Source organism: Rhinoraja longicauda, chromosome 19 (genome assembly GCF_053455715.1).
Source record: "Rhinoraja longicauda isolate Sanriku21f chromosome 19, sRhiLon1.1, whole genome shotgun sequence".
NCBI lineage: Eukaryota > Metazoa > Chordata > Chondrichthyes > Rajiformes > Arhynchobatidae > Rhinoraja > Rhinoraja longicauda.
In genome coordinates this window covers 17,176,211-17,202,969 of record NC_135971.1, presented here as the reverse complement: position 1 = coordinate 17,202,969, position 26,759 = coordinate 17,176,211, and the positions used below count along the sequence as shown (strand labels likewise).

The 26,759-nt window shown below is 46.0% G+C and overlaps 2 protein-coding genes across 3 annotated transcripts in view; both read left to right on the top strand.

Annotated features, from left to right (window-relative positions):
- The window catches only part of LOC144602868 (pre-mRNA-splicing factor ATP-dependent RNA helicase DHX16-like), a 783,352-nt gene that overhangs the window by 491,005 nt on the left and 265,588 nt on the right, over positions 1-26,759 (top strand). The gene's annotated exons all lie outside the window — the stretch shown is intronic.
- Positions 5,415-26,759, top strand: part of LOC144602714 (zinc-binding protein A33-like) — an 80,016-nt gene continuing 58,671 nt past the window's right edge. The window contains exons 1-6 of one of the 2 annotated variants that reach the window (XM_078415852.1): positions 5,415-5,825; positions 5,917-6,012; positions 6,504-6,737; positions 7,939-7,961; positions 8,059-8,177; positions 19,423-19,469. In XM_078415852.1, coding sequence (XP_078271978.1) covers positions 5,415-5,825; positions 5,917-6,012; positions 6,504-6,737; positions 7,939-7,961; positions 8,059-8,177; positions 19,423-19,469 — 930 coding nt within the window. Of the gene's footprint in view, positions 5,826-5,916; positions 6,013-6,503; positions 6,738-7,938; positions 7,962-8,058; positions 8,178-9,628; positions 10,327-19,422; positions 19,470-26,759 lie in introns of those variants that run through there. The other variant, XM_078415850.1, reaches the window with a different exon arrangement.

Here is a 26,759-nt window from a genome sequence, read left to right as displayed (position 1 = left end):
GGGAGCAGGGAATGTACATGGAAAAAATAATTCAAGAGAGGAAAATAAGGCTGAATTCACTGAACTTCTCGCAACTTTGTCGGCGCCAGAAACGTGGCGACTCTCTCTGTACCGCCCAGGTGAGGTCTGTATTTTACCGGATTGCATGCAAAAGCAAAGCATTTCACCGTCCCGAGGTACATGTGACAATATAGTATAATTGTCATTGAGATGAATTCAAGTTTGCACATGAGACTGTTAAATAAAATAACAGTGTTTGCTGTAGAAGTAATGTTATTGTGCAGCATAATATAATCAACAATTCACGATGGGAAACACTGATGTGCTGAGTTTAAGGGAATGAAATTTACCCGCAGCTGATTGCAAATGACATCCACCTTCGTAGTCAGGGCTGTGATTGACGGGGCTGAGCCCCGCCTCCCCTCAGCCGTGCCCCGCCCCTTTCATTGACCGCGGGTTCAGCAGCAGCCGCGGCGGCGGCTCCACAGCTCCGGGCTCCCCCGGGTCCTAAAAACCCCGCCACGTTTGTGTCCAGCCTCACTTACCCCCCTCTGGCAGCTTGTTCCAGACACCCACGACCTTCTGTGTGAAAATGGTGGTCCTCAGGTTCCAATTAAATCTTGCATCTCTCACCACAAACCTGTGTCCTCTCGTTTAGTTTTGTTTAGAGATACAGCGCGGAAACAGGCCCTTCGGCCCACCAGATCCGCGCCGACCAGCGATCACCATTCCACACCCACGAGGGTCAATTATTCCATTTACCAAGTCAATTAACCTACAAACCTGTACGTCTTTGGAGTGTGGGAGGAAACTGAAGATCTTGGAGAAATCCCAGGCAGGTCACGGGGAGAACGTGCAAACTCCGTACAGACAGCTCCCGTAGTCGGGAGAGGACCCGGGTCTCTGGCGCTGCATTCGCTGTAAGGCAGCAACTCTACCGCTGCACCACCATGACCGCCCAGTCCACTGCTCCGGGTAAAAGACTATGCATTCACCCTACCTATTCACCTCTTGATCTTATGCACTTCAGCCTCCTGCGCTCCAATTAACAAATCCTTCCCTGCCCAACCTCTCTCTTTCGCTCTGACCCTCAAATCCTGGCACCATCTTCGTCAATCTACTCTGCAGATTTTCCAACTTTTAACCTGCCTTACACTGTCCCGAGCGGTACTCTCCGCTTTCGTCTATATTCACGGCAGTTTAATGTGTAACTGACCCCTCCCTGTGGTAGAGAGCAGGGGAACAATCCACAGTTTGCGCGGGTGGATTTGTCTCCTTCCTTTAAAATGGTCGAAACGATGGTGACCCTCGGGTGCTCTGGCCGGCGCTCCTCTTCCCAGAGTAAGGCAGACATTCGTGGTGAAATTCACCAGCGCCTTCAGTGCACTTGCACAATTTTGGCCGTCTGAGGGGAAGACTGTTTGAAGATCAGGTCACAATTCGCAAGTCCTCAATCATTTTCTCACACACCTTCTGTCTTTTTTCCACTGACCTTTGTCCAACCGTCTGACTATCAACTCCCCCCCCCCAATCCCCCGCCCCCGGCAACTGTGTCAACCTATTGCCAGCCAGGCTTTGTCCTGCCCCCTTCCTCCCATCGTTCTTCCATCTTCCTCCTACCGCCCCTACAGGAGGGGTCACTCCTAAGGACCTTCTACAACACGGTGGTGGCATCGGCCATTTTCTATGGAGTGGTCTGCTGGAGCAGCAGCATCTCAGCGGCGGAAGGGAAGAGACTCGACAAGTTGGTCAGGAAGGCCAGCTCTGTCCCGGGTTGCCCCCTCGACTCAGTGCAGGTGGTGGAAGAGAGAATGATGGCAAAACTAACATCGCTGCTGGACAACGACTCCCACCCCATGCAGGACACTCCTGAGTAGCTCCTTCAGTGACAGACTTCTTCACCCCAAGTGCGTGAAGAAGAGATATAGGAGGTCCTCCCTTCCTGCTGCTGTGAGACTGCACAACCAGCACTGCTCCCAGCAGATGAGCCAAGAGCACGCAGAAAACTGATGACAATTTATGTATCTTTTATTTATAATGAATGACCTCTTGCTCTCTTGCTATTCACTTTGCTGCTGTAACACTGTAAATTTCCCCAGTGTGGAATGAATAAAGGAATATATTATTATTATTATTATTATTATTATGACTTATTATTGTTATTCTACTCAATAACCAAAGTCTGTAGTCTCTTTTTTGCTCTGGCTTATTTTCACCCACATGTTTAGACCGTAATGTTGTATCCTTATTGTTTTGATGTGGTTGAGGCCAGTTCATTGGCTATATTTAAGAGGGAGTTAGATGTGGCCCTTGTGGCTAAAGGGATCAGGGGGTATGGAGAGAAGGCAGGTACGGGATACTGAGTTGGATGATCAGCCATGATCATATTGAATGGCGGTGCAGGCTCGAAGGGCCGAATGGCCTACTCCTGCACCTATTTTCTATGTTTCAGATGGGGCACTCAGTAATAACTCACAATCTTAGGCCAAGATCAAATATTTACAACCAGCACAGGGAAGAAAAATGTTCAAGTCTGTCATCAAAATGTGTTATCATGAATCTGACCTTCTCATGAACCATCTGTACTTTTTACTTCTGTTGCCAACATACAAAGGAAGAGGAAAGTATTTTACAGATCATCACACCAGCTCTCAACTTTCACTATTTTGATCTTGATGGGTTTTAGGTTTTATAAATGACCTCCCTCCAAGTTCCCATTTCTTTCCCAAAATGTGCAGCTTCCATTCAAAACTTCCTGTATTCTTTTGTGTGCTTGCATTTGTTCATATTCAATGAACTAATAGATTGACAAGACAATAACATCTTAAAGGAGACAAAGCTTTACAATGTTTCCTCACCTCCCTTCCCCCATGCACATTGTGCTCCATCCAAAAAGTTGCTCTTGAATGTAGGCGCGACAACCCTCGAGGACCAGTAACATATCCTTTTGTTTTTGCATCATGTTTCTCCCCCGGACTAGTTCTCAGGCTGAAATAAGATAGGAACACTTTCGAACAAAACCAGAACGCTATTAATAAAAAAATATTTCCTATACTCACATTAAAGTTCATATTGCAACCAGTGTGTGTGTGTGTAAGTTCTGAATAGAGACCATATAAGGAATGCTAAATGACCCTTAATTCAGGGGTCAGGCCTTCATTTCACTGTTAAAACCCTTTGACCCTCATTATAACCACAAATAAAAGTCCCTGTTATTTGAGACAATTCAGTGGGGTTTCAGAAAAACACCTACTCTGAATGTCCCTCAATGCTTGCAGGCTAACACGAGAGGAAAAGAGCAATATGTTTTCAACAAGTTTATTTTAGACGTGCAAATCTGTTCCAAGGGTAGACATTCTGCTTTTTGAATGGAATGTACCAGGCTTTCTTAAAAATCATACAGCATATCTTTTAAGAATCTGTTCCTTCAATTTTCATGTTTCCCAAATCATGAAGGCACTGGTTATCAACTTCAAAGAGTCAGAATTCAACCCATCATTTCTGCCTGATTTTGAGGTTTATCATCAGGTGGAAACTTCTATGAGTGAGCCCACACACTGAACGTATAAGGGAATTGCAAATGAGTCTTTAATAGAAAGCTGGCAGCAATGTGGGAATCAGTTAGTTATTGCATAATAATGTTAGCTAAGGAAATCAATGCTAAATTACGCAGAATTATATTACTTTTAAAATGTTATGTTTCACTCATTCCAAGTGCATTTTGGGGTCCCACGTCATTTTTCTCTGGTTTTGCACTAGGACACTAGGCAGTGGTTGATTTACCTCCCCCATGTGGTTTCAGCTTGTGATTTGTCCATTACCATTTGATAAAACAAGACTAAGAACCAGCATCTACCACTGTGTGGCACAGTTCTTTGGTACATCAGCTGACTAGTGTCTTATTTTGTTAAAATCGCCTTTTCTTATAAATAACACAAGAGTGTTAATGGTAAGATAGACACAAATGCTAAGCTGTCCTTTGATTAAATCAAGTATCTCTTTTGCAGATTTAGAAGAATTTTAAAATGACCGTCATAGATTAATAAGTTGAACCACATAATTTTTCAGTCTGTGAAAATGTTTCAGTCTGTGAAAATCATCCTTTCTTAAAAATAACGCACGAGTTTTAATGGTAAATTGCCCTTTGGTTAGATCAATTATTTCAATTGGAGATTTAGGGGATTTTAAAATGACTGTCATATATAAATAAGATGTTCCACATTATTTTGCAGTCATCTCCCAAACCTTTAGTTTTTACATTCCCCTTCAGTCATTATCTCCAATACTCCAATACTCTCTCATACAATTGTATATATTTTTTAATGCTTCCCTCTGTCTTCTTCAACATAATTTGTCAATAGTCATAATTGACTATTCACTACTTTCTTGCTGTCATAGTTTCATAGACTATTCACTACTTTCTTGCTGTCTTGTTCTAAACCCGGAACTGAAAAGTGAGCCACAGCAACAACTGCTTCAACTGGACTGTGCAGTAGTTGGTGAAGAAGAGCTCGCTGGTGCAGGCCAGCAGCACCGGATTTATTTAAAGGTGAAACGACACAAAGTGCTGAAGTAACTCGGCAGAGTGAATCAGTCTGAAGAAGGATCCCGACGTCACATATCCATGTTCGCCATAGATGCTGCCTGCCTGCCGAGTTACTCCAGCACTCTGTGTCTTTTTGTGCATTAACCATCATCTCTAGTTCTTTCCTTCAACTACATACAATGATACACCGATCAGCCAAAACATTATGATCACTGACAGGTGAAGTGAATAACATTGATTATCATGTTACAATGGCACCTGTCAAAGGGTGGAATATATTAGGCAGCAAGTGAACAGTGAGTTCTTGAAGTTGATGTGTTGGATGCAGGAGAAATGGGCAGGAGTAAAGATCTGAGCGACTTTGACAAGGGCCAAATTGTTATGGCCAGACGACTGGGTCAGAGCATCTCTGAAATGGCAAGGCTTGTGGGGTACTGCTAAAAGAGTTGCTGCTAATGTTTTGGTGCCAGATACCACAGGACACCTTCAGGGGTCTTGTAGAGTCCTGCACCCATTTTCTATGTTTCTATGTTTCTATGTTATGCTTTATTCTTAATTGTTAACTGTATGTTTGTGTTGTCATTTGTGAGCGGAGCACCAAGGCACATTCCTTGTATATTCACATACTTGGCCAATCAACTTATTAATCCATTCAGTCAATCGTTCATATTCATTCATTCATCATTCATTCATTCATTCATTCATTCACTCATTCATTCATTCATTCATTCATTCATTCATTCATTCATTCATTCATTCATTCAATCCCCGAGACGGCAGCGTGCGCAGTGGACACTCGCGATACTGCAGGGGGTCAGCAGCTCCGCGAAAGGAAATACGTTTTGAATCAGAAAGAGGCAGAGTTAAAATGGCTTCAAAAGATCAGATCGAGAGTTTAACGGAGGAGGTAGTTTGTCCCATCTGCCTGGGTTTCTTCACCGATCCGGTGTCACCAGAGTGTGGGCACAACTTCTGCCGCTCCTGTATCACACAGAGGTGGGACAGGGAGGGGAGAAACTCCTGCCCGGAATGTAGAGAGGAGTTTACAGACCGCACCCTCAGGGTGAGTCGGGCCTTGGCGAGACTGGCTGAGAAAGCTCGAACACTGAGCCTGAATCGGAAAGTGAAGGAAAGTAAACCTCACTGCGAGGAACATCAGGAAGAACTGAAGCTGTTTTGTGAAACAGACAAGAAGCTGATCTGTGTGATTTGTGCAGCTGGGCGGGAACACAAGTCTCACAGCTTCATGCCGGTTAAAGAAGCTGTTGAAAACTACAAGGTAAAAGCAAACCGATTTTCATCGCATCATTGTTTAATTCCATCTTTATTGACTGCCACTTTTATTCTCTGATTTTCAAACACAATCCCAGGATCAGGTTAAAGTTTCCATCCAGTCTCTCACAAAAAAGAAGTCAGAGATCCAGCAAATGGAGCAGCAACAGAAACAGAAGATTTCTGGAGTTCTGGTGAGGCTTTCCAGTTTCAATTTCCTGATCTTGTGTCGATTTCTTCCCTTTGATGCATGTAATAACAGGGCAGCGCAGTAACACAAGTAGTGCTGCTGTCTCCTAGTTCTGGTGAGCGGGTTTGATCCTGACCTCGGGCGCTGCCCGTTTGGTTCACGCCTTCTCCCTGTGACCGCGGCGGATTCCTTCCATGTCCCCAATACACTCTGGTTCAATGATCAATCGGCAACTAAATTATCCCAGCGAAAGTGGGTGGTGGACGCATAAATGGGAACTAAAGGGCACATGAAAAGGAATAGGCAGCAGGGAAATGCATTAGGGGTAGAGGATAGAAGGGTTATAAGATTACCCTCATGACATTTCAGAAGCATTTAGGCAAAAAATTGAATTGCCAAGCTAATAAGAAATGCATAGGACAAATGTCACCGTTAAATTCGTGAGGAAGCACAATCAGTGACATTATATATTGATCTTCCCCTTTCATTTCACAGGAACAGTCACACAACCTTCAGTCTAAGGTCACATCCCAGTTTGCTGAACAGCACCAGATTCTCATTGAGAAAGAGCAGCGCGTACTGGCAGATATCCAGGAGGAAGAGAAGAAGATTCTAGATACACTGGAGAAAAATCTTCAAGAGATTGAAGAGAATTTAAATTCCATTCAGGAGGAACTCTTAAAGTTGCAGCAACAGATGGATCAAAAAGACAGTGTGGTGTTTCTGAAGGTGAGGGGCTCCACTACTGTCTGGCGAAGTGAAAGTGCAGTCACAAAATAGTGGGTGACATTTCCAAAATAAATGCTGCATTTACCAGTATTTGAGAACTGGGTAAATGTTCCCTCTGTTCCAGGTGTTGTTGTTCCCAAACTGATTGGCGTCCTGCATAATCTATGGGATCTCAGGACTGCCTGGCCGGAATGTAGAGAGGTGTTTGTATCCTGTAGCGTTTAGAACAACAACGGGTGATCCTATATCTGATCCCAAGGATCATGAATGAACAGAGGGCAATAAATCTCTGGGATTCCTCAACCAAGGGACTCTGAGAGGTTTAACCTGTTAGACGTATTTATACCAGAGGAAGATACATTTTTGACAATTCGGGGAATTGTATAAGAAGGAAATGGGACAAAGAAGAGGCATTCAGTCCTGGGCTAGATCAGCCATGACCACATTGTGGGGATTAACATTGAAATCTAGAACGTGGCGCACACATCAGATTGATCATCTATATCCGGTTCCCATCAGCAGTGGGTGGTCACCTTGGGGGAATTTGCTCTGTTTGTTTTACCCACCTTTGTTCACCAAGAATGACATCCCATTCTACATCATAGACAGGCCATTCAGCCCATCCTATCCAGTCAAGATTTCTGCTCCACTCAACAGCCCTCCCATCTACTTACCACACTCGGTAACAATACCTCGAATTCCAGGAGCCCTAATGTGTTTATTCCCTTAAATTGTCTCTGCTGTTGGCTTCAGTCCCTCCAATGCAAGTGAGGTCCATGTCCTCATCACTGCATTCCTTTCAGTATTTGTTGAAGACCACGTTACATTTCAGCTTTGATTTTTGTTCTCCCTTCGATTAGAGATGTTATTTCACCCCCACCCATTTAATTCCACCGATTATCTTAAATTCTATCTCATTATTCCTGACATCTTCTCCAGACAATATCCCACAACCTGCCCAGTCTTTTCATTAAGTTCCATCCTCTCATTAAATGGCATCATTCTCCTGATCATTCCTTGTGCTTTTCCCCATCGTTCTACATCTCCACGGTAACATCCACTTTCTATCTGCATGACAGCGGTGATAAGATTTGGGAAATGGGAATTATCAGAGGGATGTAGAAATTTTGGTGACATTCCCGCTGTCGGGATGATGTCAGTTCATCTCAGTCATTTGAGATTTGTGTTTTATTTCTTTCAGGAGGAAGCTGGTCGCAAGCGAAGGTAGGATATTATCTTGACGGAAACATTGTAAGTTTTGGTGGAACAACTCAAAACATTTCTAATGCTCAGTTTATAACCAGCTGTTCAATATTCGCAGGGTTCGTGATGAAGCCAAACCACTGTTGGTGGTAGATGAAGCCTTGCCGATGGAAACGTTTCATTGCCCTGTTTCGTTGAACACGGCATTCAGAGAAACATCTGATGATTTCAACCAAGGTAAAGCTAAATCATTTTCCATTGTTCTTATTTCTGACATCTTTAAGTAATACTTAGGTGCAAACATTAATGGTATTTTGGACAGAAGGGGAATTAAATATTTGATTTACCACCAAATTGATCTGCTGGGAAGCATCACAGAGTCAGAGAGCTTTGTAGCACAGCAACTTTGACTCGACTTGTCCATGCCAACCAAGTTGCCCAACCAAGCTAGTCTCACTTGCCTGAGTCTGACACATATCCTTCCAAGTCTTTCTTGTCCGCGTATCCACCCAACTGCAGAATGTTGCAATTGTACCTGCCTCGACCACTTCATCTGTCAGTGTGTTCCATATATACACTACCCAATGACTGAAAACCCTGCTCCTCAGGTCCTTTTTATTGTTTCCACTCTCACCTTAAACTGATGCGCTCGAGGTTTAGACTGCCCCTACCGAGGGTAAAGTGTTGTGGCTATTCATCTTATATAGATTTTACACACATCCCAAGAAAAATGTCACAGACTGAGTTGTCTGTTCCAGTAATGAGTCGGTTAACCTATGAGGTGCATTTGTCAGCACTGGGCCTGTACTCGCTGAAGTTTAGAAGAATGAGGGGGGACTTCAATAAAACAAACGGAATAGTGAAAGGCTTGGATAGAGTGCATGTGGAGGGGATGTTTCCACTAATCTAGGGCTTGAGGTCATAGCTTCAGAATTAAAGGACGTTCTTTTAGGAAGATGGGGAGAATTTTCTTTAGTCAGAGGGTGGTGAATCTGTGGAATTCGTTGCCACAGAAGGCTGTGGAAACCAAGACTGTGGATATTTTTGTGCAGAGATTCTTGTTTACTACAGGTGTCAGAGGTTATGAGAAGGCAGGAGAATGGGGTTAGGAGGGAGAGATAGATCAGCTATAATTGAATGGTGGAGTAAACTTGAAAGGCTGAATGGCCTAATTCTACTGATGTCACCTATGACGTTGTGACTGTCCAACTTCACCCATCCCTTCAGACCTGATGAAATGAGTGCAACTCCTTTTGCACCCACTCCAATTTACTAACAAACCTCCTCTTTCCTTTGTCTCACCCTCCACTCAAAACACATAGGAGCATGTCATCTGGCCCCTTGAGTCTGACGCCTTTCACCATGATCATGACGACTCCCCCAAACCACACCTCAATATCCACACACCTCAATATCCACAATATCTGCCTCCTTATCTGAATAATTCCTCTTCCCCTTCGTTTCTCCATCCCCACTGCAATCACGCAATCCTCCTCAATCTCTGCACTGCCCACCCTCCCCCACCTCACGAAATTCCTCTCTCCATCCCCGGATAAAAACTCTGGGAGAGATGTCTATTGTCCATCTGTGCCTGAGGCCGAGCGGTTTCTCCCCCAGTCACGAGGCCGCGCTGCCCGAGCCTCCCCAAGACCCCCGGGGACTCTCTGATTCTCTGCTTCTCCCCCCAGTCTCCATCACCCTGGATGTGGAAACAGCGGGTCCGGGGCTCAACGTGTCTGAGGATCGGAAGAGGGTGAGATGGACCCGGACCCGGAGGAGTCTCCCTGACACCGGGAAGAGGTTTACAAGCAGTGTGTGTGTGCTGGGATCGGAGGGATTCACATCGGGGAGACATTACTGGGAGGTGGAGGTTGCGTGGAGTCGGGGCTGGAGTCTGGGAGTCGCCGCAGAATCTGTGGAGAGGAAGAGAGGGGTCACACAAACCCCGGAGACTGGAGTCTGGAGCATCTGGCGGGGGTGGGGTGATGGGTTTCATGCCCGTACCTCCCCTCCATCCCCTCTCCCCGCCCGTCCCATCCCCGGGAGGGTGGGAGTTTATCTCAGTTACGAGTCCGGGACAGTTTCATTTTACGACACGGACACCAAGTCCCATCTCCACACCTTCACTGGGAATAAATTCACAGAGAAACTTTATCCTTTCTTCTGGACTTGGGATGTAAACTGGCTGAGAATCTGCTCCGGTTCCGCTCCAGGTGTGTAAAAGGGTCGGGTCCCGGGACCGGCGTCAGGAGCGGGGCTCTGGGGCTGTGGGGCAGAAACCCGGTAGACAACAGGTCGGCGCTGAACGGCTCCCATTTAATCCCCAAATTCCACGTTGTAAAACCCGAGTGAGCGCGGAAATAAAACCAGGGGGAATGTAGATGTGGGAAGAGAGAAATAAACAGCAAGTGGAATCAGAGCTGTCGTTCCGTTCATTTCAACGCGTTAACTGCGTCCGTCATCGGAACAGAAACACTTTTGTGAAAATATAAAGATTGAAACAATTTCCCTTCCCGCGGGCTCCGCGGGTTCAGCAGCAGCCGCGGGCGGCGGGTCCTAAACTCGCCCCGAGTCACAACGCGGCACCAGCGGTGTTGGTGCGGACTTCAACAGCGGCGTAAAGGCGAGTATGGGGGGGGGGGGGGGGGGGGGGGCAGGTGGAGATAGGAGGGCGGAATGAAATCGGAAATTCCCTCCAGTGAGGGAAGGCAAAGCAAAATAAAAGAGAAGAAGTATAACATAGCAAAGAAGAGTGGGAAGCCAGAGGATTGAGACTCTTTTAAAGAGCAACAGAAGATAACTAAAAAGGCAATACGGGGAGAAAAGATGAGGTACGAGGGTAAACTAGCCAATAATATAAAGGAGGATAGCAAAAGCTTTTTTAGGTATGTGAAGAGGAAAAAAATAGTCAAGGCAAATGTGGGTCCCTTGAAGACAGAAGCAGGGGAATTTATCATGGGGAACAAGGAAATGGCAGACGAGTTGAACCGGTACTTTGGATCTGTCTTCACTCAGGATGATACAAGCAATCTCCCAGATGTTCTAGTGGCAAGAGATCCTAGGGTGACGGAGGAACTGAAGGAAATCCACATTAGACAGGAAATGGTGTTGGGTAGACGGATGGGACTGAAGGCTGATAAATCTCCAGGGCCTGATGGTCTGCATCCCAGGGTACTTAAAGAGGTGGCGCTAGAAATTGTGGACGCATTGGTGATTATTTTCCAATGTTCTATAGATTCAGGATCAGTTCCTGTGGATTGGAGGGTAGCTAATGTTGTCCCACTTTTTAAGAAAGGAGGGAGAAAGAAAACGGGAAATTATAGACCAGTTAGTCTTACATCAGTGGTGGGGAAGATGCTGGAGACAATTATAAAAGACGAAATTGCGGAGCATTTGGATAGTAGTAACAGGATCGTTCTGTGTCAGCATGGATTTACGAAGGGGAAATCATGCTTGACTAATCTTTTGGAATTCTTTGAGGATGTAACTAGGAAAATTGACAGGGGAGAGCCGGTGGATGTGGTGTACCTAGACTTTCAGAAAGCCTTCGACAAGGCCCCACATAGGAGATTAGTGAGCAAAATTAAAGCACATGGTATTGGAGGTAGGGTACTGACATGGATAGAAAATTGGTTGACAGACAGAAAGCAACCAATTTACCTTGTTCCCCATGATTACCTTGTTACCTTGTTACCCCATGGTTACCTTGTTCCCCATGATAAATTCCCCTGCTTCTGTCTTCAAGGGACCCACATTTGCCTTGACTCCATTTTGTATGGAGGCGGCGCACACAGTTGCAGCGGCTCGATGTCCTCCCGGTCAGTGCTCGTGTTTTTTGTGTATGTGTATGTGTATGTGTGCGTGTTGTTTTGTGCCCTGTGTACTTACTGTCGGGCGAACAACGTCTACGGCCGGCAGGATCTTCTTAGGATTGGAGCCGGTCGCGAATGGGGGGTTACCGTCGAGTTTGTCCGCTCATACAAGATCCCGGCGGACATAGCGAGGAGCCCCGACTCTCCGTGGATCACCATCCCCGCGGGGAGGAGGCGAAGGCGGCGCAGAGAGAGAAGGCAAAAGCGAGGCGGCAGGGCCGGCGCTCTGGTCAGGCTACGGAGGCAGCCACTGAAACCACCGCTTCCCAGCCTGTTTCTAACGAACGCCAGATCCCTCGCTAACAAGATGGATGAACTTAGGCTGCAGACTGCAGCTAACAACGCCGTGAAGGACAGCTGTATCCTGTTGATCACGGAGACCTGGCTTCATTCTTTCATTCCGGACTCTGCTATCGAGCTAGCAGGCTACACAGCACAGCGTCATGACAGGACAAGAGACTCTGGTAAGAGCAGAGGTGGAGGGCTCTGTGTGTACGTGAACAACACCTGGTGTACAAACACAGTGATTGTAGACAGTCACTGCTCCCCGGACCTGGAGTATGTGACTGTTAAATGCAGGCCCATTTATCTCCCTAGAGAGTTTACTGTTGTCATGATAACTGCTGTGTACATACCACCGGATGCTAATGCTAACTCGGCTATCGGATATTTGTATGGTAGCACTAGCAGTCAACAGAGCATATATCCTGACGGTGTTCACATCATAGCAGGGGACTTTAACCACGCGGACTTGAAGAAAATGCTCCCCAAATTCTATCAGCATGTTAAATGTGCTACAAGAGGAGCTAACACACTGGACAAGGTCTACTCCAACATCAAGCTGGGCTACAGGGCTAGACAACTACCACACCTGGGTCAGTCGGACCATATGTCCCTGTTTTTAATTCCTGCATATGCCCCCCTCAGGAAAACCGCTCCTACCATCACAAAGACCATCACAACTTGGCCTGATGGTGCATCTCAGCAGCTGCAGGACTGCTTCGACAGGACCAACTGGGATGTGTTTGAACACCGGGACCTGGAGGTGTTCACAGACAGTGTACTATGTTACATTAAAAACTGCATGGACACTGTCACAGTGGACAAACGCATCCGGGTCTACCCCAACCAGAAGCCCTGGATGACCCGGGAGGTCCAGCGGCTGTTAAAAGAGAGGAACACTGCTTTTAGGTCTGGCGATAGGGCTTTATACAGCATGGCCCGAGCTAACCTGAAGAGAGGCATCAGAGAGGCCAAATTAGACTACAGGAGGAAGATAGAGGACCACCTGGACAGTAACAACAGCAGGCAGGTGTGGCAGGGGATCCAGTATCTAACCAACTATAAGACCAACCTTGGAGCTGCTGAAGGTGACGCCTCGTTGGCAGAGGAGCTGAACCTCTTCTTTGCTCGCTTTGAAGTGGAGCCACCCGAGACAGCCATATCACACCACATGGTCCACAGCAGCCTAACCCTCAAGATAGAGGAGCATGAGGTGAGGCGCACGCTGCGGGCCATCAATCCAAGGAAGGCTACTGGACCCGACGGCGTCTCTGGACGCGTGCTGAAGGACTGCGCTGACCAGCTGGCTGGAGTCTGTACGAGGATTTTCAACCAGTCTCTGGCCCAGTCCACTGTTCCATCCTGTCTGAAGTCCGCAATCATAGTCCCCTTGCCCAAAAAACCCCACATTTCCAGCCTCAACGACTACCGGCCAGTCGCACTCACACCAGTGGTGATGAAGTGTTTTGAAAAACTGGTCCGGGGTCATATCACATCACTCCTGCCCCGAAGCTTTGACCCCCACCAGTTTGCGTACAGAGCGAATAGATCCACAGAGGACGCTATAGCCACAGCCCTCCATGCTGCACTGTTCCACCTGGAGCAGCCGGGGAGCTACGTGCGGATGCTCTTTGTGGACTACAGCTCTGCCTTTAATACAATCCTTCCCCATAAACTGGTGGACAAACTGGGGGACTTGGGACTTCCACACTCCACCTGCATGTGGATAAATAGCTTCCTGTCAGCTCGCAGCCAGAGAGTCAGAGTGGGCCATCACACATCCACGGCCCTCAGCCTCAGTACCGGCTCTCCACAGGGCTGCGTGCTGAGCCCCCTGCTCTACACCATCTATACACATGACTGCACCCCCGCCCACCACAGTAACACCATTGTCAAATTTGCGGATGACACTACGGTGGTGGGACTCATCACCGGGGGGGACGAGTACGCCTACCGGGATGAGGCGGAGCAGTTGACAGTGTGGTGTGGAGAAAATAACCTGCTCCTCAACACCTTAAAGACAAAGGAAATAATAATAGACTTCAGAAAGAATAAAACGGACATGGTACCATTAACTATCAGAGGGGACTGTGTGGAGAGGGTGGCGGATTTCCGCTTCCTGGGAATCCATATTGAGGAGGACCTGACGTGGAGCGTGAACACCTCTGCGCTGCTGAAAAAGGTCCAGCAGAGACTGCACTTCCTGAGGGTGCTCAGGAAGAATAACATCACTCAGAGACTGCTGTTGTCCTTTTATCGGTGCTACATTGAGAGCATCCTAACGTACTGTGTATGCGTATGGTACACCAGCTGCACAGCGGCTCAGAGGAAAGCGCTCCAGAGGGCCATTGACAACGCCCAGAGGATTGTCGGCTGCCCTCTACTTACCTTGGAGGACTTACACAGTTCCCGCTGCATCAAAAAATCCCAGAGTATTATAAAGGACATTTCCCACCCCGGACACTCCCTGTTTGAACTGTTACCGTCAGGCAGACGGTACAGATCTACAAGGACAAGGACAAACAGACTTAAAAATAGTTTTTACCCCACTGCTATAAAGGCACTAAATGTAGCCGCCAAGGAACGCAGGGGCGATACATAATAAGAGACTGTGAAATCGACAGAAGGATGTAGGGTTGGGTGTTTATGCGTGCTATTTTCATGATATTTATTTTAGTTGTTTATCTTTTTAAAAATATTTTACCTTGTATGTATCGTTAGTTTTAGAAATGTTTGAATGGTGCACTGACTGGCTGACATTTTACAATTTCGTTGTACATGGCTCATGTTACAATGACAATAAAGGAACTATTCTATAGAGTGGGGATAAATGGGTCCCTTTCAGAATGGCAGGCAGTGACTAGTGGGGTACCGCAAGGCTCGGTGCTGGGACCGCAGCTATTTACAATATACATTAATGACTTGGATGAAGGAATTAAAAGTACCAATAGCAAATTTGCAGATGATACAAAGCTGGGTGGTAGTGTGAACTGTGAGGAAGATGCTATGAGGTTGCATGGTGACTTGGACAGGTTGTGTGAGTGGGCGGATGCATGGCAGATGCAGTTTAATGTGGATAAGTGTGAGGTTATCCACTTTGGTGGTAAGAATAGGAAGGCAGAGTATTATCTGAATGGTGTCAAGTTTGGGAAAGGGGACGTACAACGAGATCTGGGTGTCCTCGTGCATCAGTCACTGAAAGGACGCATGCAGGTACAGCAGGCAGTGAAGAAAGCCAATGGAATGTTGGCCTACATAACAAGAGGAGTTGAGTATAGGAGCTAAGAGGTCCTTCTGCAGTTGTACAGGGCCCTAGTGAGACTGCACCTGGAGTACTGTGTGCAGTTTTGGTCTCCAAATTTGAGGAAGGATATTCTTGCTATTGAGGCTGTAGGTTTACTAGGTTAATTCCCGGAATGGCGAGACTGTCATATGTTGAAAGACTGGAGCGACTAGGCTTGTATACACTGGAATTTAGAAGGATGAGAGGGGATCTTATCGAAACATATAAGATTATTAAGGGGTTGAACACGTTAGAGGCAGGAAATATGTTCCCAATGTTGGGGGAGTCCAGAACAAGGGCCACAGTTTAAGAATAAGGGGCAAGGCATTTAGAACGGTGATACGGAAAAACTTTTTCAGTCAGAGAGTTGTGAATCTGTGGAATTCTCTGCCTCAGAAGGCAGTGGAGGCCAATTCTCTAAATGCATTCAAGAGAGAGCTAGATAGAGCTCTTAAGGATAGCGGAGTCAGGGGATATGGGGAGAAGGCAGGAACGGGGTACTGATTGAGAATGATCAGCCATGATCACATTGAATGGCGGTGCGGGCTCGAAGGGCCGAATGGCCTCCTCCTGCACCTATTGTCTATTGTATATTCACAAATTGCTGGAGTAACTCAGCAGGTCTATTGTATATTGTTCTGTTAATCGGGAACAGGACTGCTTGCACTTCTTGGTTCCGCCTCTAGATGGCAGCAACGCCACGCGGTGCGACCACAGACCAGCTGTAACTTTGAGAATTAACTTTGACAATTGCAGAAACAGCGGGAATCTGATTTAATAAGTGACTTTTGTGACCTGTTACCACAACTGCGGCCCAAACCAAATGCACGGCTTAAAACGTTGAGGCTTCAAAATGTGGAACAGAAGCAAAAATTGCTCCAAATACACAGCAGGTCAGGAAGCAACAGCAAGGTGAATCAAATCTTACATTTAAGATCTAATACTGATGACCAATGATGTTCAACCGGAGTCATTAACCGTTTCTTTCTCTACCGAAGCTAACCGGCCTACTGACTATTTCTTGCATCTTACTGTACGTCTTCATTTAGGATTTTAAGCATCTACGTTTTTATTTTAGTTTTTCCACTTCAATGGTTGATTGGAATGTGAGTCTGCCCATAAACTGCCAAGAGAAAAACCAGAAAGCCTTGGTGGCATTCAGCAGGTCGGGCAGTATACGGTATTTGGAAAGAGAAGACTTAATATTTCTGAGGTACTGTGGAGCAGCGGGAAGAGCCGGTGCCTCACAGGGCCAGGGACCCGGGTTCGACTCTGACCTCGCCTGCGGACTGTTACATAGAAACAGAAAATCGGTGCAGGAGAAGGCCATTTAGCCCTTCGAGCCAGAACCACATTTTCATTGTAATCATGGATGATCATCCACATTCTCCCCGTGACCTGCGTGGGTTTTCTCCGAGATCTTCGGTTTCCTCCCACACTCCAAAGACGTACAGGTATGTAGGTTAATTGGCTGGGTAAATGTAAAAATTGTCCCTAGTGGGTGTAGGATAGTGTTAATGTGCGGGGATCGCTGGGCGGCACGGACTTGGAGGGCCGAAAAGGCCTGTTTCCGGCTGTATATATATGATATGATATGATATGATAATCAGTAACCTATGCCTGCCTTCTCCCCATATCCCTTGATTCCACTAGCCCCTCGAGCTCTATCTAACTCTCTTTTCAATTCATCCAGTCAATTGGCCGCCACTGCCTTCTGTGGCAGAGAATTCCACAAATTCACAACTCTGTGGGTGAAAAAGTTTCTACTCACCTCAGTTTTAAATGGCCTCCCCTTTATTCTTTGACCTTGGCCCCTGGTTCTGTACTCCCCCAACATAGGGAACATTTTTTCTGTATATAGATTGTCCAGTAGAAGGTAGTTGGGCAGGGACTATCACAACGTTTACGAAGTAGTTGGACAGATACATGGATAGGGCAGGTTTGGTGGGATATCGGCCAAACGCGGGCACTGCAGGTCGGTTCAAGAACCTAATGGTTGTGGGGCAGGAGCTGGGAATGGGAGCTATAATGAACCTGTCGGTTGAGTTGATGGCCACATCGAACTAGACCAGTCCCTTCAGCCCACATCAGACTATGCAATGCCTCTATCTGATGTGTCTTGACCACCACTCCAGCAGCACGTTCCAGGCACCCACCACCCTGTGTAATAAAACATGACCCGCACATCTCCTTGAAACTTGCCCCCACTGAGCTAAAATCCATATAATCTCGTCAGAGCCGAGAAGGAAGGGGGGCGGCGCGGGGGCGCCTGCTGCCTCGTGCGGCGGGACCTGGTTCTCCGCTGCGGGGAAATATAGACAGTTCCATAAACTACTCGCAACATTGTCGGCCCCAGAAACGTGGCGACTCTCTCTGTACTGCCCGGGGGAGGTCTGTATTTTATGCAAGCAAAAGCAAAGCATTTCACTGTCCCATGGTTCATGTGACAATAGAGTAGAATTGGCTCATTGAGTTGAATCCAAGTTTGCACATGAGACTGTTAAATAAAATAACAGTGTTTGCTGTAGAAATAATATCATTGTGCAGCCTAATATAATTTACAATTCACGATGGGAAACACTGATGTAATTAGTTTAATGGAATGAAATTTACCCGCAGCTTATTGCAAATAGCATCGACTTGCTGGTCAGGGCTGTGATTGACGGGGCTGAGCTCCGCTTCCCCTCAGCCGTGCCCCGATACTGCAAGGGTTCAGCAGCTGCGCGAAAGGGAACGCGTTTTGAACCAGGAAGTGGCGGAGTTAAAATGGCTTCGAAAGACCAGGTCGAGAGTTTAACGGAGGAGGCAGTTTGTCCCATCTGCCTGGATTTCTTCACCGATCCGGTTACACTGGACTGCGGGCACAACTTTTGCCGCTCCTGTATCACACAGAGTTGGGACAGGGAGGGGAGAAACTCCTGCCCGGAATGTAGAGAGGTGTTTACAGACCGCACCCTCAGGGTGAATCGGGCCTTGGCGAGACTGGCTGAGAAAGCTCGAACACTGACCCTGAATCGCAAAGTGAAGGAAAGTAAACTTCACTGCGAGGAACATCAGGAAGATCTGAAGCGGTTTTGTGAAACTGACAAGAGCTGATTTGTGTGGTTTGTCGAGATTCGCGGGAACACAAGTTTCACAGCTTCATGCCGGTGAAAGAAGCTTTTCAAATATACAAGGTAAATGCAAACGCATCATTTTAAACGCATCATTTTATTTCCATCTTTATTGTTCAACAATTTAATTTTCTGAATCCCACACACATTCGCAGGATCAGGTGAAATCTTCCATCCAGTCTCTCACAAAATATAAATCAGAGATCCAGCAAATGGAGCAGCAACAGAAACAGAAGATTTCTGGAGTTCTGGTGAGGCTTTCCAGTTTTGATTCCCTGATCTTGTGTAGGTTTGATCCCTGTGTTGCGTGTAATAATAGGGCAGCGCAGTGACACAAGTAGTGCTGCTGTCTCCTAGTTCTGGTGACTGGGTTCAATCCTGAACTCGGCTGTTGCTCGAGGTACACGCTGGTTCAATGATCAATCGGCGACTGTAAATTATCCCTGGGAAAGTGGGTGGTGGGCGGATAAATGGGAATGAATGGGCACGTGAAAAGGAATAGGCAGCAGGGAATTGTATTGGGGGTAGAGTATTGATGGGTTATATGATTACCCTCACAACAATTCAGAAACATTTAGACAAACTTGAATTGCCAAAGCAAATAAAAAATGCACAGGACAAATGTCACGGTGAAAGTCGTGAGGAAACACAATCAGTGACATTATATATTGATCTTCACCTTTCATTTCATAGGAACAGTCACATGACCTTCAGTCTAAGATCACATCCCAGTTTGCTGAACTGCACCAGATTCTCACTGAGAAAGAGCAGCACGTACTGGCAGATATCCGGGAGGAAGAGAAGAAGATTCTAAATGCAATGGAGAAAAAACTTGAAGAGATTGAAGAGAATTTAAATTCCATTGAGGAGGAACTCTTAAAGTTGCAGCAACAGATGGATCAAAAGGATAGTGTCATGTTTCTGAAGGTGAGGGGTGACACTTCAGTTTGGCGAAGTGAAAGTGCACAGACACAAAATGGTGGGGGATATTTCTGAAATAAATCGAAGGTATCACGAACTGCTGGAGTAACTCAGCAGGTCAGGCAGCATCTAGGAGAGAGGGAATGGGTGACGTTTCGGGTCGAGAATGCTGCATTTGACAGTAATTCAGAACTGGGTAAATGCTCCGTTTGTTCCAGAGCTATGCTGCTGTTGTTCCCGAACTGAATAGCCTCCCGTATAATCTGCGGGATCTCTGCACTGCCTGCGGTCTCCTTGGGACGAGTTACTGTGATCCTCTCACTGAGTTAGTGAATGTTTGATATTTCCCTGAAATGATGGAAAATCTCCAGGAATCAAAAGATCATGTGGAAAGTTTGTCATACGTTCCTCTTTAGTGGGAAAGAATTACGCGGCGTTAAACCGATCTGTTGAAGGCTTGCTCTCGGATACACTTAATCAACCCCTGTGATTTATCCACCTTAACATGCCTTAAGGTCGCCACGACTTAAGGGGACCTATCCTATCCTAATTATCCCTTTGCTCTTAAAGGGACCTATTCTCCCCCTTGTTATTATTTTGCTATTAATACACTTGTCGAATCTCTGGGGCAATATACAATTTCTGTCTGATGATGACAATAAATGCTGAACAATGGAACATTTCTGGGGCTTGTTGTGATTTGTGTGAAACTCCTGTTGTCAGGATGTGGATGTCCCGTGTCAGTCTGCTCAGATTTGTGTTTTATTTCTTGCAGGAGGAAGCTGGTGGGAAGAGGAGGTAGGATATGCTCTTGACTGAAACACTGCATGTTTTTGTATAACAGCTCAAAATATTGTTGAGGCTCATTTTATAACCAGCTGCTAAATTGTGATGAAGTGGAGACTTGCAGAGTTAGTGATGAAGATAAAGCACTCACAGTGACAGATGGTACCTTGCCGATTGAAAAATTCGATCACCACTTTTTGATGAACATGCTGTGGAGAGAAACATCTGTCATTAAGCGAGGTAAAACCTGTCCAGTTTCCGCTCTTCTTGTTTATAACGTCTTTTAGTAACACAGATGCAAACATTGCCGATAGAAATTGTATTCGCCTCTAACACCTCCTATGGCAGCTATTATGGGAGATAATACGATATTATTTTATATATTAGACAATGTTGTTTAAGGTTTGTAACTACTTAGGCATTAGGCGCCTCTCTGTAACTAATTAAGGCGCTCTAGACATTCCTTACCCTTGACACGTGTCTGTAACTGCTGCTCAGGAGGAGGAGAAACATTGATGGATGAACCAGGATAGAAGACAAGGGTGAAAGGTGACATGTGAAGAAATACAGACATCCATCAATGAGTGGGGTGATTACTTGAAAGTTTAATGGTGGCAGAGTGGAAGGCAACATGTGAAGAAATACAGACATTCATCAATGAGTGGGGTTTAATGGTGGCAGGGTAAACAGGGTGACTGCAAAGAGATGAATAACTGTAAAGAGGAGTATGAGGGCGAGATAAGGAAAAGAAGATAAGGCTGGAAGAATCCTATAAAAATAGGCTGCCCGATGTACTAAGTGGGCAGTCAGATGGTTGACATCCTGATTGTTCCAGCCGTTGTTTGCAAATAAAGGCTTTTAACTTCTTGAAGAATTCTCCGTGTCATCTGCTTCATTTTGAACACCGGTAACCACGACAAAATTGGCGTAGTCGGCAGGATCGGAAAGTGGCCTGTTCAATAACGGACGACAAGCTAAAGGCGCTTCCAAGCCCGTCAGGGGCTCCCCGGTTCAACAGGTAAAGGGTGGCCACCGCAAAAAAGGTAGGCGGTTTTCCGCTTTATTTGGACTAATAGCCTGTTGAAAACGGGGGACCACTGGTGGCACAGGAGCGCCCAGGCGGTCCAAGGGCCTCTCCGATCCAAAGAATCTGTCTAAACTATTCTAAAAAGAGACCCGGAGGATTGCTCAAGAAGGCTGCGCAGTGGGGTAAGTAGAAAATAGATAAGTTAAGAAAGTAGATTTAGTTGAGTAAGAGTTTGTGACGTCACGAAGACCTCGTGGATACCACCCTAAGAGGATAGGGGACTGAATAGACGAGGCGTCCTGTGGATACCGCTCTAGTTAACTGGGGATTACTCTGGTTAGCTAGGGGTCTGGATGGACAGGATAAAACGTCCTGTGGATACTGCTCTAGTTAACTGGGGATTACTCTGGTTAGCTAGGGGTCTGTACGGGCAGGATAAGAGGTTCTGTGGATACCGCTCCAGTTAACTAGGGATCACTCTGGTTAGCTAGGGGTCTGTACGGGCAGGATCAGAAGACCTTGTGGATACCGCCCTAAGAGGATAGGGGACTGAATAGACGAGGCGTCCTGTGGATACCGCTCTAGTTAACTGGGGATCACTCTGGTTAGCTAGGGGTCTGGACGGGCAGGATAAAAAGTCCTGTGGGTACCGCTCTAGTTAACCGGGGATTACTCTGGTCGGCTAGGGGTCTGTACGGGCAGGATCAAAAAATTGGAATAATTGGATAACATAAAAAATAAAAATTGCAAAATATTAAAGGAATATAGTAGAACTGTAAAAAATAAAAATTGCAAAATATTAAAGGAATATAGTGGAACTGTAGAAAATAGAAATAGCGTAATAGGTAGCATAGTGACTATAGAGACGGAACGGAGTGAGAACAAGGACTGCATTTAAACTGACTGACCAAGTGCACTAAAATAAGACAAGTACAATGAATAAAATAACTTCAGTTGAAATACTAAGTAAGAAATTCCCCGTATCCAAAGAGGATATTAAAAAACACTGAGAAATGGGAAAAAAGGACGAAAAAATTGATTACGAAATGGCCCACGGAATGATATAAATTTTTATATAAATTTTGATATATTTGTATTTTGATATAAACATGTGTGATGAAATGGAAGTGTTAATTAAGAACTATAAGCCTAAGGATAAATCAGAAACCCGAGTAACGAAAAAGGAAAAAGAACTAGACGTGCTTAAATTGTTTAGAATAGAAGGAGAGAGGCTGAGGAAAGCATACCAGGAAAAGAATACCCCCCCAAACAAGGGTGAAAAACCCAAAAAACAGCATGAAAATCAGGAGCTTCAGGGGAAAAAATCAACTGTACCCCAGCCTAAGGGACCCTGGGTATCCCCCTCCCTATTCCAGCCAGGACGGAATAAAGCAGTGCCCGTTGGTGAAAGGGAATAGTGGAAATAGAGGGAGAAGTCACAACTTGGAACGATGAGCAAGACATAAAGGAATATAGACAGAGAAGGGGGCAGCGAGAAAAGGAAAGGATGAAGCAAGAAGCACGGGAACTGGAAGCAGGCATCAAAAGGCTGCAGGACCTCAGGGACCTCAGGGACAGAAAGATTTATGGGACCTGTCAGGCAGCAAATGAGGAGTATGAGGGAGACAGCAACGCAGAAACACAGGCATGTAATCAGCAGGCATCAGAGAGAAGGCAAAACTGTGAGAATGAAGCAGAATTAGAAAGTGATGGGGAAAGAATAAGGGAGTGTAGAAGGGAAATAGAGGCATCCATAAAGCGCTTAGAGATAGAGATGAGGGAGATGGAAAAAGATATGGAAAGAAAAAGAAAGGAAAGCCAGGGGTACGCCCAGAGAAGAATGAGGTGGGAAAGTATACAGATAGAGCCACAACAAGAGATGGCAAGCGGGAGACAGGAGCTGAGGGGTGGAATGATGCCGTTACTTGTGAAAAAGGCAGGACAAACTCAGTATATTCCTTGGGCGACCCGAGACCTAGAAGGGCTGAAAAACACCTTGCCCTGTATATATAACGGGGCAGGAAAATGGATTAGGGCCTTTGAGGAGGAAACTACAGGACGATTATTGGCTATGGGAGATTTGAAGGCACTACTGGTGAAGGTAATAGGAACCACGAAATTAGCAGAACTATGTGAAATGGCTGGGATAAAAAACGCAGCAAGTAACCCGATGATTGATGGCACGCCATTTGATCAAGTCAGGCAGAGGGTATGGCAGGCCCTCAGAGACTGTTACCCGCTCAAGGTGGACTTAAAGACATTGAAAGGAGACCCGCTGGGGGACACTGAGAACCCAGCGGCTTATCTGGAGGATCAACTGAAAAAGTGGAGACTTGAAACCGAACAAAACAGACGGTAACGAGTTGATGACCGCTTTGTTTCGGACCGCTATAGTGGACGCAATGTCTCCTCGAGTTAAGTCCAGACTGGAGGAGGTAGTGGAATTGTCAACCATATCCCACTCCCAGTTCAGGGACCACCTGGTTCATGCAGTCGACAAATGTCATAAGGAGAGACAAAAAATGGAGAACCAACAAGAAGAGGTGCAGAGAAAGTTGATGCAAATGCAACTAGAAGAACTGAAAAAGAAAGAGCGTGAAAAAGGAAAGAATTTGCTGGCAGTAACAACAGACCCGGCTGAAACAGCAGAAGTGAACGATACACTGATGCAGAGTGAGTCCTATGACAGAGCCAGGCAGAGGCCAGAGAATCCCATGCCAATAATAAATGTCTTTGGGGGAGCTTCTCCTCAAATGTCCTATCAGGGGCAAAACAGATCAGGGAATCAGCCCCGACAGGATTGGGGCCCTCAAGGGGGAGCACAAGGAAGGGGAAGAGGAAGGCCAGTAAGTAGACAGGTAGTTGATAGAATATGTTGGGGATGTAATCAGGTAGGGCACCTGAGGAGGAACTGCCCATACCGACCGTGGCCCGGCCCGTACCAACAGGGACCCACAGGGGATGAGCAGGGTTTTAACCCAGGGCAAGCCCTAGCGGGCTCGGCAGGAGGCCCGCCTGGACTCATGAACCCCTATGCTAGATACTAGGGGTGCCCAGAGAACCCGGATGGGAAGGGACTTTACCCAATGATAACGCGACAGGCAGAAGAGGAACCCATGGTTCAGGTTAATTTGGGAGGGCGGTTAACACCTATGATGATAGACACTGGAGCTACATACACTTGTGTGCAGCCGCAGTATGCCTCCCACCTTCCCATGTCAGGAAAATTTGTTAAAACTAGGGTTCTCGGGAAAAACACAGTTAACACGATGCACAACCCCTGTAAGTTTAAAAATGAGCAATAGAGAAATAGTATTGCCAGTATTGGTGTTCAAAGGAACCCCCATTAATCTGCTAGGCAGGGATGCCTTGTTGAAATTGGAATTAAAGTTAGAATGTACCAAAAATGGCCTGAATGTGGAGAAATTGAATACCCAGCTGTTTATGGGGGAAGCTAGGAAAGCTAATGTATTTTGGGTAGGAAATATAGAAGATCAAATTTGGAATACGTGGAACAGATGGAAAGAGGGAGTAATGACAATTTTACCTGAAGCAACCCCGCCCAAGACTGAGCTACATTGTACGGTACGTTTTGACGAGACCCAGGACATAGAGCAGGAGAGGTTGTGGTGCCTGGGAGCATGTGGCCAGCAGCACCTAAGGGCAGAAGCCATAATAATTGGAAAACAAGGGGCAGCCTTGCAAATTAAATGGAACACCTTTCTTGACAAGTGGTATAGGGTGCCAGGAGCTGCACCTCATGTGATATTACTAGTAAATAAGGGACATCAGTTCAGGGACTTGGGGCTCATGATGAAGCAAGTAAACACTATGGTTAACTTGAAAAAAATTACACCGAAGGTATGGAAATCTGAGGACGATAATTATGTCAAGGTAGAGGTGAGCATAGATATGATGGGAACAACAAAAGAGGTTGAAATTAGCCCCCAGCACCATCTCTTTTTAGTACAGAAGGGAGAAGGTCAGACAAAGGAAAACATGTTCAACAGGCTGCCACATGGCTTATGGTCACAACATGATACAGATGTCGGGAAAGTGAAATCCGCAAACCCAGTAGAAATAGAACTAAAACAAGGGGCGATTCCGCCAAGGAGACCACAATACCCCTTAAAGCCAGAAGCAGAGGAAGGCATAGCAATAACTATACAGGGTCTGTTGGAAGCAGGAGTACTTGTCAGAACAAAAAGTCCCTGTAACACCCCACTATTACCAGTTTTAAAAGCAGACAAGTCAAGGTGGAGATTAGTGCATGATCTACGAGCAGTCAATGAGGTAGTGAGAGATTGGCCAGCAGTGGTTCCAAACCCACACACACTGCTGACTAACATTCCACCGGAGGCAGCGTACTTTTCAGTGATTGATCTCTGCTCAGCATTCTTTAGCGTGCCGTTAGCGGAAAGATGCCAGTTTTTGTTTGCATTTACTTACAGGGGCATTCAATATACTTATACTAGGATGCTGCAGGGATTTAAACACCCGCCTCATGGTTTCAATCAGGTACTGAAGGCAGATTTGGAAGGTATATCCCTACGTAGTACGTTAATACAATATGTGGATGATTTGTTGGTCTGCTCTGAAAGTGAGGAGCAATGTGAGCAAGACACCCTGACTCTTTTAGAAAGGCTGGTAGATGGAGGCCATAAAGTGTCCAGGAAAAAGTTGCAGTTTTGTAAGCAACAGGTAGAATATTTAGGACGGTTGATCTCCAAGGGAGTAAAGGCTATAGCACCAGATCAAATTGAGGCAATAATTAAAGCTCCCAAGCCTCGGACAGTAAAGCAAATGATGACATTTTTGGGAATGTCTGGATATAGCTCAGACTGGATTGGAGAATATGCTGAAATTGTGATGCCATTGAGAAAAATACTGAAGGAAGCAGGACACACAAATTTGAGAAATGTTATACAATGGAATGAGGAGGCGGAGACAGCTTTTAACACCATTAAGCGAGAGTTACAGTCAGCCCCAGCCCTGGCCCTGCCAAATTATGAGAGAATCTTTCACTTATAGGTTTCCAACAGGCAGGAGGGCTACGCTGCAGCAGTACTGACGCAGGAAACAGGCATTGGTAAGGCTAAGCAGCCTGTAGCATACTACAGTACAAAATTGGTATAAGTGGGCACAGTATACGGCACACACTATGCAACAATCACAATGTATCGTATGCGCCAAAGCCAAGGAACAAATACTGGCTATACCAGACCCTCACAACTATACGCATTGTTCAAGATTAGACTCTTCAGAGGTTAAACAGAATGCAGGTTACGGGCACCAACTCTTTGGCTGGCTAGAAAACATTCTAGGCGGATGGGGAGCGTGGTTGGTTAAAGTCGGGATGACTATCGGAATCACCCTACTTATAATTGCTATTGTATTGTGTTGTGTTTTTCCATGTATTAAATCTCTTCTAGTGAAAGCTCCTGTGAATCAGCTGCCGTTGTTCCAGGATACAGGCACAATTCACCTCCAAAAGAAACAGATCCCTCCGATCGAATACTATACTGATGAGCAATT